Genomic DNA, 17,280 nt, shown 5'->3' on the forward strand with positions numbered 1-17,280 from the left:
CAGCTGCATAGTGGGTGGGGCAAGAGGCTCAGAAGGGACCCTCCCTAGTTTCTCGGGGTGATTCTGCCAATGTAGCTTTACAATAGAACAGAATTAGCTCATCTGGTTGTGATTCTTATCTGGCTTACCCCAGCAGGCCAACATCAATCTTGTCAGTCTGCATGTACAAAACAGCCCTGTTTTCTCCTCCTTTATAAAATCCCCTCCCCCATCCTGGCTGGTTGGTTTTGTTTTTTAAGATAATGGCAGAATCCAGGCAAGTTAATTAGCTATTCCTGTCCTTTGAAAATTAAATGTAGGCCTGAGGTTGAATGGCTGCATTGTGTTTCAGAGAAGTCTGGCTGCCTTTTAGGACTCTGTGCAGAATATTATGGGATGGGACTGGCAGAAGGTGATGGCTCCAGGCAACAGCTTTGCCAAACTTTCCTTGATGGCGTCAAGTTGAGAAAAGGGCTTTGAAGAGCCAAAATACCCAGTTTGCATTGGCACCCTGGTGTGGAGAGCAGATTGTTGAGACCAGAAAGAGTCACTTCCACTTTCTTGGAATGGCTCTGCCAGTTTGAGGACATCTCTTTTCCAGTATGTTGCTAAATTCTTCAGTAATAAATAGAGCATGTATCTTGGAGTGTTTGGGGTCTAAACTTCTCCACCTCTGGATTTAGAAGGTTCACTGAAGAGTTGAATGGGAAAAAGAAACCAGGTTTGATGTCTTCCTACAAGAGAGCTTGGCAACTCCATTTTGAAATGTTTCTACTGCTGGTATGGAAATACTGAAGCTGTGTCCTGCTTGACACTGAACCTCTGAATAATCCAGAATAGACAGTGACAAGTGGTTTGCACTGGAGGGACTGGATTTACTGAGGAAGACGTATCTAGCAGGTGTCAGCAGCTGGCCTACCTTGTTTGGGTTGGGAATCTAAAAAAGGTCAGGACTGGTTGATATGTGGAGGGAAGATCCAACAGGGAATCTCAGAGTTGTAGGCTAGGCTGGGAAGTCAATCCCAGAAGAAGAACCACTGGGATGTCTGTAAAGTCACCAAGAATTCCATCCAAAAGGGTGACATTCATTAGTTTTTCTCTCCTTGTGCATATTTATGTCTGTCTGTCTGTCTTATGGTCTTTTCCCTTTTGAATCCAAGTCAACATCTCTCCAGCATCTCCACCCAGACTGTGTCCAAATCACTGTGTTTCGATTCTCTGGTTTCTTTTGCTAGGGAGAACAATTTCATCAAGGACTTTCCCCAACTGGCTGATGCCCTGGTGGTCATTCCTTTACCGGTTGAGGAGCAGTGTCGTGGAGTGCTATCAGAACCTCTTCCCAACCTCCAACTTCTTACTGGTAGGAACCTTGAGTTTTCTATGGTGGCCTTCCACACTGTCATATCCACAGTTCCAGAAATGGGCTAGCAAAGGCAGGCAGAACAGGAATCAGGGCTGAATTTCCCTCTTACAACTTGTAGTTAACAATATATTCCAAGTCACTGTAAGCATGCAGAGGAGTGACTGAAGTGGTAGAGAATGAGTTTTCCAATCTTTCTACCCCCCAAATCGTCCAGTTTTTCTGCTGGCTGAGAATGAAAAGAAACTGGTCCCTAACAGTTGACGTCAGTTTCCAGCTGACGGAAAAACTTGCTCTCCAATATGTCTGCTAGGAAGAATCACTCTTGGGCTTCCACTGTAGACATGGAAGACTAACTTCCTCATCCATCATGGAAATACATGAACTCTAGCTTCTGAGCAAGCTGACAACTTGCTGTTTATTATTCTTTCAATTTATTATTACTGCTTAATAATTATTTATTCATGCAATTTACTCCATTTCCAGAAACTGTGAACGGCTTACGAAGTATCAGTATAATGGGATTAAGAACACACACACACACAGACTAAGGAAGGGTCCTTGACAGAAAACAAGGAGGAAAGTCAGTGGCCACATCTCATTCTTGAGGACCACCATTCCTCTTTTGATTGGACATCTGTACCTTGCCTACACTTACTTCTTCTCTGACCATGTCCAACAAGCACTTTGAACCGTGACTCTCTATTCACAGGTGATATCCGATATGATGAAGCCATGGGGTACCCCATGGTTCAACACTGGAGGGTCCGAAGTAACTTGTACAGAGTGAAGCTAAGCACCATCGCCCTCTCGGCAGGTGAGCACAATTAATTTGTAACAATATTTGCAGGTAAAAAATGGCTGGTGTTCCCCTGGCAGATGCTAGCAGGTATCATCCAAGGCTCTGTGGATCTTTTAATGGCTGGAAGCTGTGCTGCTCTGTAACATCTGAGTGATAAGATGTATATCTCCAGCTTCCAGCTTCCTAGGAGACTGACATGTAGAAGTTTCAAGGACAACCATTTTGGCAGCGTCCATATACACAGACAGAAACGGTCTACCAAGCTGCCTTGTAGCTAGCTGGGCCGTCTCCTCAACCCAGCCATTTGAAATTTGGTAAGCAGGGCAATTTGATTCCAATCACGTTTTTGAATCAGATTGGTTTTCCAAATTGATTGGAACATTCAATTCCACTTGTACAATGGTGATCTGGACAGAAGAACATTCAAAAGGCATTAGAGTTGGTTTGCTTGTCTCATATAATCACAGCTCGCCTTTAATTCCTTAAGCTCTTTGTTGAGCAACAGGCTCTCAGATGATACGAACCCTGGATCTGACACCACTTCCTGCTGTGCAATCTCCAGTTGTTTTGTCGTCCGTTGCAACCCTCTCCCTCTCCTTCTACTTTACCTTTCTAGGGTTTGCAAATGTCCTCAAGATCCTGGACAAAGACAGCAGCCGTGAGGAGCTGCTGTATTTCATTCAGCAGTACGGTTCCCATTACATAGCAGAGGGCTTATATGGCTCTGAATTCAGCTGCACCATCCATTTCCCAAGCAAGAAGATCCAGCAGCAACTCTGGTTGCAATACCAGAAAGGTAAGCAGCTTAAGAAGGAAAGCTGGCTTATTCTTGCCACATAACCTTGCATATTATGTTTGACCAGGCAGTTCCTATTGGAAGACCTGGAATGACTTTTGCATTCACATTTTGCAACATTCCTGTTGTCCCAGGCCAGGAGGCCCCTTTACATCACAGCTGCCCAGAACCTCTGCTCTTTCTCCCAGCATACACATCTCTTTCCTCCCCTCCTTTCTCACAAGTCCATCTGCACACCTCATTTTCGCCTGCAGGGCCCTTGGTGCTCTCTCCTTTTCTGCGCCTGACATGCTGTGATCCTTGTCATCTGCTTTCCAGCCCCCTCAAAATTGCCCAGGGTGATTTGGGTAGGTTTTTATAAATGTGGCATAATTGAGCTGTCTGGCAATAGTTCCGTTTTATCGCTTGTGACAATGATGGTCTTTAAAGAAGTATACTAATTCAGCAGCAGATGCATTGTGCAATGTCATAAATAACCGAGCACATCATTAAACTGGGCAATAAAGTTTGGGACTTCGAAGTGATGCAATTAGGATAGATTTCTGGAAGTTCTGGGGCTTGCTGTTGCCAGTTTTCCCAACACCTTTAGCAAAAGAAAGAAAGGAAGAAAGGAAGAAAGGAAGAAAGGAAGAAAGGAAGAAAGGAAGAAAGGAAGAAAGGAAGAAAGGAAGAAAGAAAGAAAGAAAGAAAGAAAGAAAGAAAGAAAGAAAGAAAGAAAGAAAGAAAGAAAGAAAGAAAGAAAGAAAGAAAGAATTAGCTTGCTTTACAAACTCCATCTTCCTATTGTCTTCCCACAACTATGCCACCGGATCATGATTCTTTTGGCTTGAATTGCCTGATTTGTTTTGAAGTCACATCAACTGGTCCTAGTGAAGCAAGGTCCACTCAGCATAACTTTCATAGAATAGTTGGCTTCACAGCCATCTGCATCTTCTTTGCTTTCTTTAATTCAACTCACTCTAAGTGAAGACATGGAGAAGTCCTGCCCACTCCTTTTCTGCCCAAATCATGATAGAACCACAGAGTGTTAAAACTGGAAAGGAATTCAGAGGTCATCCAATCCAACACCCATCCTCTTCCTCTCTGACAGATGCTTTTCCAAGATTTATTTAAACCCTTCCATTAAAAAAAGAGACCACCCCCCTCCAAAGGCAACCAGAATCAGCTTTTCCTATAACTTCTACCCATTTTTCCTTTACTTCTGACCTTTGGAATATCAGACATTATGGCTGCTTTGTCTGATCATCCTGTAAATATCTGGAGACTATTGTCACATCTTTTCTCTTCTCCAAGCCACACAAATGATGACAGGGTTCAATCCCAAGAAGATATTTAAATAATTATCTCCCGCTCTGCAGAATTTGGATTTTTCGTGCTCCGATTTACGACGTGATTGTTGTTTGCGGTCCAGAGAAAACAGAACTGCGGCTTGTTTCCCAACCCTGTGCCACATTTATGCACACACTTTCCTGGGAACATTTTTTATCCTTCCTCCCTGCTCTGTTCACCCAGGCGGTGCAATTTTTATTTTGTTTGGTTTTCTGGCAGGAAATGTATTCACAACACTCTCTACCTGTTTGCTGAGGTCTTAAACAAAGATGAATGGTAGGTTTTTGCAGCAGTGAGCCTACCGAGCACAAAAAAAGTGCTGAAGGAGGGCTGGCACCCCTTCCAAGTGATTAATCGTCTTTGCTGCATAATTTCCAGGAATAAATATCTAACCGGGAGACAAGGTGATGTTGTGAATGTGGCAGCCAGCCTGAATCATGCATGTCATTAGCTCAACCTGGCACGCAGTCCAGCTCGGTAGAATTTCAGGCGTCCGTTCAGGGTTTTGTTTTCGAAACAAAGGACTCGCCTTTTACTCCTTTGTGCTCTGAGTTCAGCGACAGAGTGATTTTTATCCTTAATATCTATAGGACTGCACTCAGTGATTTCATCCCAAGGCTAAATCCTCCAAAAGCTGGATGGCTATTTTTCGAGGGTGCTGTAACAGCAAGATTCCTGCGCTGGGGACGTTACGTTGAGTCAGGTTTTATCCAAGGCACTTTCTGGCTATATGTTCACTCCAAGTATCAGGTTTTTGAATCACAGAGGATTTCTTTTTGACTAAGGGCTGTAGCCATTCTGTACAAGCAGGCTCACCGAAATAGAAACAACATCATTATTTACTGCAGTTCTGGATACCTTTCAGCTGTTTTCTACTTCAACTCCCACGAGACACCAATGGCAGGGATCTTCTGGAACATTTGAAAGACACCAAGCTGCCTATGAGTTCTTTCCGACCTATTCGAAGCTTCTTGCCCCCAAACTATCTTGTGAAGTAGATTAAGCTAACCTGGCCGTCTAGATGAGCTTTGAATTCCAGACCTTTTCGATTTCACAGCTACCGTTAGCTGTCAGTTGTATTGCCACGGATTGATATCCTCAGGTCTGAGCCTTTACTAGTCCGTTTTAGCCCAATTATTAAATTAGAAAAGTGATCGAGTTCCCTTGGACAATTTCAAGGTTGTCTTTATCAGACCATGCTACCAGCAGATTCAGAGAAATACACCCATCGGCCAAGGAGCATTTTAGTTTTTGTTATGAAAGTTGAACGTGTTGCTTGCAAATGTTTTGGAAGGGGTTGTAAGTGCCAACTTCAAACCAGGCCCTACCCTTTTCTCAATATTATTGCTACAATGAAAGTACCTTGACTCTATTTTGGAGCTGAAATAGAACTAGTGCAAAGCAAAGCTAATAAAACCCTAATGTCCACATAGCAGTGAAGTTACCCACTGTATAGCACAGAAACTCATTCTTAATTTTTCACTGGTGCAATTATTCCATCTCTTAATAATAAGAGACAAAACCAACCTTCCTTCCTTCCTTCCTTCCTTCCTTCCTTCCTTCCTTCCTTCCTTCCTTCCTTCCTTCCTTCCGAACAGAAAAAAAGCAAGGAAGGTGACTGAATAATTCAAGAACTTTACTTTTTTAAGGGAAAGTTCACTTCCAGTTCTGTTACGCAGCAGCCTTTTTAAAAATGAGGCGCACAGAGATGCATGCAGGAACCAAAGGCGTCAACGTTTTTTTACACATGATTTGGGCTGGTGACAAATTGTAACCACATGGTTAATAATTCACATAAGGTGTATTCTAGGAGCAAACAGGGGGTGAGGGATGTTAAGTGCTGTCAATTTGCTAGGAGGTGAAACCAGGAGGGTTTGAAACAAGGAAGGGGATGATGTTCATAGAAAACCTATGGTGGGGGAAGAGAAAAACCTCAACTCTCTCAGTACTATGTGGTGTGAGTTTTATTTCTTTGTTGTCTGGTTTAGAGCAAAGGTGGACCACACAATGTCCCCTGGGGTGTTTGCAATATAGTCCTTTGTGCCTTTATCACTGATGGGCATGCCAAATCACTTGTGGGCATCAGGGTGCCTACAGAGTAATAGCTTAGCTTGCTAGCTGGCATCCAGTGGAAGCAGAGTCTTCTTACAGGGCCAAGAACATTCAGCAGCATTTCATTGCAAAGCTGTGCATCTTTTGACTTTACAAGCTGATCTTTGGCAACTTCTGGGATGGGGCAAGGGAGAGATCCTCCTTCTCAACCCCCAGCCCCCCATATGCACATACTTGATCGAAAGCAGTGGGCAGATCGGGTTTTCTTTTAAAAACCCACTCTGCTGAAAGTTTGCTTGGAATCTCAATCCACCAGGAAAGGCCCCTGCGTTAGAGCAGGTCCCCCGAAGTGCAAAGTTTCTCCTCTTCGCTTTGGAGAAGCGGGGCTGCAAGAGGAAAAGAGTTAACGAATGCAAATTGTTAAGTGGATGATAAAAGACAGTGTCCCCACGCGATAGGTACGTATGCACACATTTCACAATCTGAGAGGGAAACAGATGGCAGAGATGTGGCTTCAACAGGAATGTGACTATTTGGCTAACGCGCTGGCAGTGCGGTATTCCATCAGCAGAACGGAGTGGATGTTAAATCCCCTTAAATGGATCTATGGCTTTCCAAAAAAAAAAATCAGAATGGTACATGAGGCAAGGGCTTATACGCACGTCTCTCCTGCTATACTGCTTTCTTCAGCTGATCTGCCAGAAATTGCTTATAAAAGCAGGCACTTCAGGGTTTTTTTTTGGGGGGGGGGATAGCAAATAGTCATAAGCATATTCTTTATGAAATGACTTCCTAGTTTAACCCTGTTTAGAGGACAGAATTGTTATGAACTGAAAAACATTTTCTTCCTGGTCTCCCGTCCCCACCGTTCTCATTTAGCTTTGAATTAGCCCCCCCCCCCAAAAAAAATACATTAGTCCAGTCCCAATGGATGGTAGGCAGGTTTCTTCTAGCTTCTTAGTTGAATGGAGGCTACGAAGTGTCTGCAAACATCGCATGTTGTGCAAACTTTTCTCCGGCATTCTGCAGCCTCCCTTTGGAAGTGAGGTCAGCCACCGGGAATGCCTCCAGGGGCCTTCTGCGGACCAGGAAGGGGAGAGGAGCCAGGGAGGCTGCAGTGATAGAGAGATGGGCAACAAAAATGTACCCATCCAGCAATCTGCAACCTCCCTGGCTTCCGTTCTGTCCCAAAGAAGGGCAGGAGGAGACAACTCTCTTTCCCATTGGGAAGCTAGGCAGCCAGCAGAGTAGTGGGAATGGTGTCACACACACAGACACAAACCTCAACGATAACTTCCACCACCATGTCCGAGAGAAAAGCCCCCCCCCATCCTTAAGCATCCTCAAAACGATGTAGAAAATCAGAGACCTTTTTTGCAGAGGAAGAGAATTTTTCAAGCAAAGGGAGGGCACAATTCAGCACTGTATCATTTCCTTACCATACCCAGCTTTGTCCCCTCTTCTTCACATCAGTCTTAATACGCTCACACGTACACATAGTGGTACAAGATACAAGCATTTTTTTTTTTCCTCTGGGCCTACATAGCATCTTCCCAGTGAAGCATAGTGGATCTCGACGGTAGGGATCCCAAAGGATCAGCTAGAACGGCCCACATATTGCAAGATCTCCTTTTGTCTTTCCTAGAATATATAGGAGTGATTGTCAAGTGTTTAGATACAGAGGTATCCTGCTGTCTTTTGACCCTTTGTTTTTATTTCTGTTGTTTTCTAAACCACTTCTCATTTTTCAGTGGACTCCTCCCTCCTTAGCTTGTAAATTAAATCAGTGCAGAGAATCCCCCATGCTAGTCCTTGTGGCTACCAGAAAAAATAATTTGGAACTTCTGTTCTAAACCACAGCTACTTCCTCAAGCGCCCATGAGTTGATCCAGGTTGTTTAATCCATCCAGCTAGTCCCCTACAGCTGATGTGAAGAGCACAAGGATGAAGATGTCCCCTTTTCCTTGAACCTGTGACTTAGTTAAATTGTTAGAAGGGCCAACTGGTAGCAAACTCGGCCACCCCATCCCCAAAACATTATCCTTCTCCATGGTTGGGCATCTGTAACTCCAACACCAATCATCAACACTGTTCATTCTGGCTAATGCTCAGCAACTCTCTTCTGTTTGCACAGAGCAATCTGGTGTTCATCCTCTCTAAATCAATCATGTGAGACGGTACCTCCCGTCTGGGCCGGCCTCAGCTGTGCTAATTCACCCAGATGGGGTTTCACGCATCATCCGCCCTGCGCGGTATACCTTTTAGCTGATGACCCAACCCGTGTCTTGCCTTAAATAAAACCTAGCAGCATGGCAGGGCGTGTGGCATCTTGCTGGGGCAAGGAATTGAGTCTCCCTGGCAGAGAGATTCAACTTAATAAAATAAGAAGTCCCTTTCTCCATCGGAGAGACACGTAGCTTTTGCCTGAAGTAGAAACCCATCAACAAGTGCAGCGGTGTGGAATGCCGGATCACTGAACTGTTGGGTTAAACGTATCATTTGTCACATCTGATCTTGTTTATACCAATTTGTCCTGCACTTGGGAAACTGTCAGCTAGAAATGTGACCTTCCCAGACAATTTTTTCCCCAAGCAAGAAGACAGCTGACTAGCAAATTACAAAGAAACCCCTCAACAAACATTCTTTGTTACAGAATCTTTTGCTTTGTTTCTGTTTTGTTTTCAAATCAAACAAGATCTACTTCACATTAGACAGAGGCCTCAGACACACATAAACTGAGTGTTAGAGCCCTCTTGGCATTAAAACAACAGCTAAGTTTCTTTAGGTGCAGAGTTATTTATAAATTGCAGCTGTGCGAATGTTTCCGATCATGGGTTGGCTATGTGAGTGCAATTGTACATTTTTAAAAGGTGTCCATAATAGTGGGGAAACGTTGGCAAGGGCCAAGGGAGGAAAACAATCGTTTAGTACTTGTACACATGTATTGAGAAGAGCTGGAATGAGGACTCGGGGATACGAGAACAAAGGTTGACCACTTTCGAATAGCGGGACTGAAAAAAAAGTCCCCAAAAATCACCAGCTGGTGGGAGGTTGGCAAGGAAGGGATGGAGAATGTCCACCTAAAGCAGTCCAATGCTTTCCTAAGCGGGTGTGCAGAAGAACAGTGTCTCACCTCTAGCAGCTGGCTCACTTGGTATGCCAAAAGGGGTCTGTTCTTCGTCAGCCTGTTGGTCTCGCTGCAGACAATTCCTGACCGCCTGCAGCTAGCGCTTCAGTGAAACGCTGTGTTCAGACACACACCGGCCCTCCTTGCCAGCGTCCATTACTTCGTGAGATGTCATGAATTCTGTTTGTGTGTTGGAAAGAAAAAAAATGCACACCCAAACCTTGCAAACAGAAACATGCAGTCTTTGTTCTAAACACACACACTAAAGATTGGAGCGACGGTCACCCCAGTTCAACATTTATGGCACAATCTTCTCGAAAACTGTTGGCACCACCATTAGTCTGCCCGATGCAGAGCTTGGAAGAATTGAGATGGGCTGGGGGGGGGGGGGGATAAAGAAATGTGGGTTTTTTTATCTTAAGGTGTGGAGTACCTTCGCAAATGGTAACTATAAATCTTAATGCAGTGATCCCAACAGTCCAAGACCAACAACTGACCTTTGGGGGTGACGGCTATGCCAACGGGGCAGGTGAGCCCCTCTCGGATTAGGATATTATAGCCCCCCCCTTTGGGGAAATGCAAGATTTCCTTCCGGCTGCTATCAGCCACAATGAGATCCCCCCGGGAGTCCACGCACATGCCGGCGATGCAGCGGAAATCTTCGTTCTCTGAGAAGAAGTGACTGATCTGTCGGCCAAGCTGCCCGTCGGGACCCACGGAGCCGATGGAAAATCCGCCTTCCAGGTGATGTTCGTGCTGACGGTTTTCCAGGTTCAGCCCCAGTCCCTGGGTGAAGTAGATGGTCCCTTCGGCATCGCACGTGACAAACTTAGGGCGCACAGCACTGCAAAGGCAGCTATACTTCACCACCCCGATGCCCCGGTCCACTGTGAAGCACCACAGCTTTCCTCCTTCCACGTCTGTCACAACAAACTGCCCCGAGGGAAGGGCCGTGATGCCCCACGGCTTGCTCAGTTGGCTCCGGTGACATGCCACGCAGTGCCCATCGATCGTGTACACTTTCATAGAGTTGTCGTAGCTGTCGGTCACGCCAATCAGCCCGTGGCAGTTCATGGTGACCGACAAGGGAGTCAAGTTGGGGAGATCCGCTCCGAGGAAGCTGAGCACAAAGCTATCAATGCCGCTGGGGCTGCGGCGGATTTCCTTCAAGAAGCCCTTGCGAGTGAAGACTTGGATCCGGAAGTTGCCCCGGTCTGCCACGAGCACCTCCCCCTGGGGCGTGACATGCAGGCTTACAGGCAGGTTGAATGTACCTGGCGTGCTGCCCTTTGAGCCCATCTTCTTGAGGAAGTGGCATTGCTGGATGCTGGCAGCCGCTTCTGACATCCTTGGCTTTGCAGGGGAAGAGCAGTGGGACAGAGGACTGGCTTCTTCTACAGCCAGATCTGCCTCTCTGAAGGACCCTGATGCCTCTGCCGCCGTCTCCATCAGTGACTCCTCCACATTGATACTCCGAGGTTTTTTGACCACTTGCCCTATCTGGAGTGGTCCAATATGACCAACCTTGAGGAGCTCCACCTCTTGTAGAGTCAGCTCTTTGGGAAGGCTGTTCATCAGCTCTGGCTCTTCCTCGTCTCCCTCCTCCTCCAGAAGGGCAATGTCCCCCTGTTTTATTTTGGCAAGGAAGTAATCGCAGCGTGATACAATCTGAACCTCGGCAATGTTCAGTAGGTAAGCCTGTTCCTCCATGATCTGGCTGTTCACTTTCTCCACCTCTGAGAGGGAGCTGGTGAAGAACTTACGGGACCTGGCCAATTCTTCTTGGACCTTGCGCTCTTCTTTGCTGTACTCTTGGAGGACTGCTTTGTACCGGGCTTGGAGGTCCTTTGAAACCCCTTCCAGAGACACCTTCCTCTTCTGCAGGTCCCCCATGAGCTCCCGGAGGCGACCCAGCCTAGCACCAAAGTCCCTCCTTTTCTCATCAGCCGCTTCTTTGATTGCTACCACGTTGTGATGTCGCTGCAGATGCTCAGACTCTTTGCAGGGCTCACACAAAACCAAGCTGCAGCTCTTACAAAAGTTCTTCGGGAGCCGCCGTCCACAAGCTTTGCACATGAGAACGCCGACGGCCTCGCTGAGCCCTGCCGTGTCGATGATCTTCAGCACCGTCAGATTGTCGGTCAGCTGAGCCAGGTTTGTGATCCTGGTGACTTTGCTGCAGAAGGGGCAGCGGATCCCATTGATGCTGCTGGCGAGGAGCTTCTCCGAGCACTGTTTGCAGATAGTATGCCCACAATGTAGCAGCTTGGGCCGCAGATGCTCTTCGGTGAAGCACTCCATGCAAATGGGGCACTCCAAGACTTCGCGGAGCGCATCTGAGTTGAGGTGAGGGGCAGCAGCCATGGCAGTGGAGCCGAGATGAGATGGGTTGCATCGATCCCCAGATCTTCCTGACCCTGTTTGAAAAAAAAAAAGAGAGAGAAGCATGTAGGTTTTATTTATTAAATTTATACAGCCGCCCATCTCACTTGCACGTGACTTTGGGCGGCGTACCTAGCTCAAACCCAAGTAAGATCATAATCTTCTACCATTAAAAACAGTTCAAAATGTAAAACCGCATTTAAAATACAATAATGCAAAGACAGTGGAGAGTGCATTCAAACGATATAACCATGCAGTGGGCTCCGTACTTCCTTGGGATCCCCAAGCCGGATGGCACATCCAAGATGGGTGTGGAAGGCTGGAATGGTTGGGGCCAATCTCGCCTATGGGGGAACGATGCTCACCCCTCCTTTCTGGCAATGACTGGTGAACTGAACAGATGAATCCCATTCCTGCTGCATACACCACCACTAGGAAAAGCATCTGAAGGGGATCCATTACACCAGCTGAAGCAGTGAACTTATGGATTTAAATGAGGAAAGAAAAGTCTGGTGATTTTTCTTTTTTGAACACCCCTCCAGGCCAAGCAAAACCGCCTAGCTTCATCTTCCAATCCTTTTATTTGAAGCATCACCCTACAATCCAGACAGATATTTTAGCACCTGATGAAAACTCTGAAGGGCACCCAAGGAGGAGGAGGGGAAAAAAAAAAGGATGCCCAGATGTCCTGCATGCAGAAACTTGGGAGAAATTTCCAGTTGGAGGTGGTGATGTTTTAAAACTTGCACAGGTACTTCCAGGCAGAAGAGCTCCTGCAACTTGCTCAAAAAATGGCAAAGTGACAGGGCTGGTGGCTTCCTCTGGAACCCGAGAGTAGAAGTTTAGAAGTTTGCTTTTCATCCCGTGCATAGTTATTGGACATTTTCGCCTGTCCTGTGCTATTTGTGAAGGGTGTTTTGCTGCATGTCCTTTGAGCAAAAAATGTATTTTGCTAGGGAGTAGGAAACGCTCAGCAGTGGGCTTAAAATCGCCTTAATTGCCATACTCTTTGTACTTCAGAGAAGGATCAAAGAAGAAAGAATCAGACAGCATTTCAGTGCAAGAATCAGGAGTACGTTTCTTCTGAAAACCGCAATAGGAACTCCCACCCTCTTTTGTTGGTGAGTTTATTCAGGCAGTCTCTTTCAACATTTTGCCTCTCTTCTCTGCAAGCCTTCTGCAGCCCAGACTGAGATGCTGTTTACAGATAAGCTACTAACAAACTCCTCTCCCATCTCTCGGTCGCTTGTATCTAGAGTTCCTCCCATTTCTTTCTCAGCCTTCTGACAGTCTCTCACAACAAGCAATCGTGAACAGATGCTTCCAGGCTCATCAGAGTTGTCCTTATAACCCGACAAACGCAAATAGTTTTAATAACTGGCTAGGTCTGTAGCTGAGGAAAACCAAGTTTGTTAGTATTAGGAATGGTAGCAGTACAGGGAGACCTCGTCTAGCGACCGCAATTGGTTGCTATGGGAAACCGCAACCGTGCTCACGATCTTGCTTCAGCTTTCCTTGGCTTTACAGACCTGCGAAGGTCGTAAAGGCAAGGATTGGTCGCAACTGCAAACGGTCCCTAAATGAGGCAGTCACTAAATGAGGACTACCTGTAGTATTTGCTTAATTAAGATGGTAAATATTGGGTGTATGAGGATGATGTAAATGGAAATCATTTAGAGTTTCAGACAGAATCCTTTTTGCTGCCTTGGGATAGGTGATCTGCACTAGTACTGAAGCTCACTTTTCTGAAAGTGAAGAGAGTGTGTGTGAGAGAGAGAGAAATAAATAAAGCCATCCATTTAATACTCTTTGGAAGGTGCAAGGAGGACAGAATGCCAAAAAGCATTGGGGAACATTTATTAGGAAAAGTAGTAGTAGTAGTAGTAGTAGTAGTAGTAGTAGTAGTAATAATAATAATAATAATAATAATAATAATAATATCCATCATCATCATCATCATCATCCATTCTCCAAATGACATGGACATTCATCCCTGGGGGAATGAAAAATTAAGGAAATCCAGAGATCAGCCTTTAATTATTTGTACTTTCCTTTGAGCACAATCATGAGCTTCAATGGTGGTTACAGTGTTTTTAGTTGGGGGTCTAATTTAGACCAATATATATGTGTGTTTATGTGTGTGCATATTCTGTTGTGGGATGAATAGAATAGAATAGAATAGAATAGAATAGAATAGAATAGAATAGAATAGAATAGAATAGAATAGAATAGAATAGAATAGCCTTATCCCAAGTGGTTTTATCTTCTATTTCTTTGTAAAGCAGCATTTAGTCAGCCTTGTATTTTTTTAACAGTCACATTTAATCAGTTTCATTATTATTTAATTAATCTTTGCAGTTGTTTGTTTCTGCAAGACAGAGTCCACCTACACGGGCAACCAAATAGGTTTAGCGCTGTTGTAACTGCAGTGGGATTTCCAGCAACGCTCGAGCGTTTAGCCAACTCTATGCTTGTGACGTTTCAAGTCCACCCACACATTAACATGCAGTGACAGATGTGGAGTAGAGAATGGCTTTAAAAAGGCAGGGGTACAATCTGTAGCAGAGGAGTGGAAGACCAGCCAAAGTGGCGTTTAACCCTTTTGTGGGGTGAGGGGTTGCATGGAGTGAAATATGGTGGGTGTGGGTCCACATTTCATTGTAAGTTGGGGTTCTCTTTTCTCTGCCATTCTGGAGATCTTTAATGGTTTCCTCAGCTCCCACCAAATACCTAGATTTGTTGACATCCAAAATATGACCCCTGGGAAGAATTCCCTATCCAAAATTGATGGAAACACACCAGCTTGACCCCTGGTGAGTTCAGGGACATGTTTGTGTTGGCAACAGTGCAGGAATCATTTATCACTGCTGATTTTGGGGAGCAGTGTAGCCTACATTCCTAAGACTTCCTGGTGGTCCCATGTTCAAAGACAAACCAGGCCAGGCCTTTGCTTTGGTTCCCAAGCTCAACCAAAGTTGGCTAGAGGCTGCCACTTAGCTGGACCGTGGCACACAACCAGAAGTGTAACTCTGGCCTACAGAAGATTCGCGGAGTTTATGTTCCAGCACACAGCCTAGTCACCTTACCTCTTTTTCTATTAACGCATTCAGTTAAGAGGTTGGCTTCCTAGCAGCTTCATAAAAGGAAACAGGATGATTTCCAGCCTCATAAACTTCCTTGAAACCAACTGGAACAATTGTCCAACTGGAGCAAAAGAAGCCACTTCAGCTGAAGCAATCCTCATCCACACTTGCAGAGAGCAGAGGAATCTGGCTGCTTGGCTGAAGAGTGACTGCAAGACTTCAGGCAATGGGAAGGAGTAGGGTCTCCTCTGAATGTGTGGGAAGAGCAAATAAGGCCAGATCTTTTTCAACTACAGAACTTAGCTACACCAGGAACTAAAGGGGAGCCTTCAGCAGGCAATTGTCAGTTAGAAGAAGACCTCTCATCAGCACCCCCATCAATTAGAAATCAAGGATCTACAATATCCCTCCAAACCTAGAAAATTAGATACTTTCCCATTTCCCCCCCTTCTTTTGGGCTTTCCCATGATCGACTGGAAAGACCCTATTTTCTCCTTGTCTCCCAAAATCCATCCTATGGATGAAGGAAAGCACTTCATTTCTGAAAGAGAAGTTTGGGAATCTCCTGAAGGCATCTTTGTGATATTTGCTTCCCTTTTCATCCCCTGCCCTCACTTTCTTCCCCCTAAGGCACCACAGAGGCCTGTCTTAATTTACACAAGATGCTCGCCCCTAATGTAATTGGCTTGGTTCGGTCGTAACATGGGGTGTGAGCCAACAGTTGTGTAAGCTAAGTCCCTTTCTCCCGTACATGCCCGCGCTCTACCGCCAAGTGTCACTCCCTCAATTCCTGGAACAAATCCTGGAAATGAATTAAAACTTTTATTAATTTAAGACATTGTTTTGCAATTATTGAAGCTAGTGTGGGCTGGGAAGGGCTCTACGTAGCAATACTTGAACCTGCATGTGATCTACTGAGGTCCAAAGGGCCTGCTCCTCAATGTTCAAGATGGCTTGGACCACTAGGAAGAAGCCATTATGGGCGCACGGAAAGGTGACCGACAGATGTATGATATTAGCGTCTTTCCAAAACATTGTTCTACTGCTCCCTTTTGAGATACGAGTGATTTCTGAGATATGAGTGATTTCTGCTGGACAGCCGTGCCCATGTCCCCCTTGCTTCTGAGGAGGCCCGCAGAGCCTTCAACCCTAGACATACCCACCCAGATGCCTTGGGGCCTGGCACCAGAACATCTGTATTCAGATTCTCCTAGTATGATTAAGGTTTCTGGGGGCAGATAAAAAGCGTAACATTTCTATGGGGATACAGTAACTTCTTAACGTGTAATTCAATCACCCGGCACCATGGGGGGGGGGTGACTCTGCATTATTAAGTGTTCGCAGGGGTGAGGGCGGTTGGGAGACCCTTGTATCACCCAAGCTCCTTAAGAAGTACCGTTGGGTTGCCTTTCAAATATTTCTCCCCGGGGGGAGAGGTGCCTTTGGCCCCTATCCGGAGGTCATTTGGTACTACCAAGTGTTCGCAAGGACGGCGGATTCGCTTCCCGAGCGATCTCCGCCGCCGTAAAGGAGGGATCGGTTTACATTCGCCAGCAGGGCGGAGAGCTTTGCAAGATCAAAGATTTCCCGGGGCGGGCATCCTATCTGTCATGGTCAAAAGTTTGCATGGGGGGCGGGGGGGGAGAGAGACAGAGAGACCTTCCTACGACCGTCGTATTTGCACAGGAATTTCTCGAGCAACATTTGCTATAGGAATGCGTGGGGGTGGGGGAGAAAACCCCAGGAGGGGAGCGCGGTACGTGCGGACATTGCACGGGGCTGGGGGCTGCATGAGGTCACCCACTTCCTTCCCCCCGCCCCCCATTCCCCCCGCCCCCCATTCCCCCCGCCCCATTTTTCCCCGGCAAAGCAGAGCCCCTCCCTACCTGCCACTTTTCCTCTCTCGTAGTCGCACCAACCTTTTGTCCCCCCCCTCCGCGCTCTACGCCTGCGCAGAAAGGGACGCTGCCACACCCCCCCATCTACTCCCTCCCCTCCCTGCAACGTAGCCTCTCGCCAGGCATCATGGGAGTTGTGGTACTTTCCTCTGTAAAGCCTCCCTCCGCGAAGTCCGGCGCAAGGCGGCTCGGGTCCCAGGTGGCGGGGGGGGGGGAGAGAAATACAAAGATCTTCTTTACATTTTACATACATAAAGGAACTTAGATACCTAAGGGCGTTGCGTGCATGGATTTAATGGAAATTTCCTCCCCGGCTGTCCTTTTGAAGGATTTAGACTTTCGATAGCTCAGTGTGACGCTTAGATTAAGTTTAAAGAATTGCATTACGACTTCGCCCCCCCCCCCCCTTTGTGTGTGTGTTGTGTGTGTGTTTTTAAAAAGGGGGTCCAGTTTCTTTAGGGACTGATAGATC

The 17,280-nt window shown here is 46.2% G+C and overlaps 2 protein-coding genes across 4 annotated transcripts in view; one reads left to right on the forward strand and one right to left on the reverse strand.

Moving 5' to 3' along the window:
- ASTN2 (astrotactin 2) overlaps positions 1 to 17,280 on the forward strand; it is a 274,360-nt gene that overhangs the window by 194,760 nt on the left and 62,320 nt on the right. For all 3 annotated transcript variants that reach the window (XM_088146943.1, XM_088146944.1, XM_088146945.1), the window contains 3 exons: positions 1,215 to 1,339; positions 2,052 to 2,156; positions 2,758 to 2,937. In XM_088146943.1, coding sequence (XP_088003069.1) covers positions 1,215 to 1,339; positions 2,052 to 2,156; positions 2,758 to 2,937 — 410 coding nt within the window. The remainder of the gene's footprint in view (positions 1 to 1,214; positions 1,340 to 2,051; positions 2,157 to 2,757; positions 2,938 to 17,280) is intronic.
- On the reverse strand, positions 7,724 to 16,853 carry TRIM32 (tripartite motif containing 32). Its single transcript, XM_007424916.4, has 2 exons — positions 16,797 to 16,853; positions 7,724 to 11,862 (listed from the first exon to the last, which is right to left on the reverse strand). Exon 2 carries the CDS (start codon positions 11,807 to 11,809, stop codon positions 9,863 to 9,865), a length of 1,947 nt encoding a protein of 648 aa, XP_007424978.1. The 5' UTR covers positions 11,810 to 11,862; positions 16,797 to 16,853; the 3' UTR covers positions 7,724 to 9,862.

Source organism: Python bivittatus, unplaced genomic scaffold, assembly GCF_059951505.1.
Source record: "Python bivittatus isolate LINGU-HERP-01145 unplaced genomic scaffold, Pbiv_v1 ctg000160_np1212, whole genome shotgun sequence".
NCBI lineage: Eukaryota > Metazoa > Chordata > Lepidosauria > Squamata > Pythonidae > Python > Python bivittatus.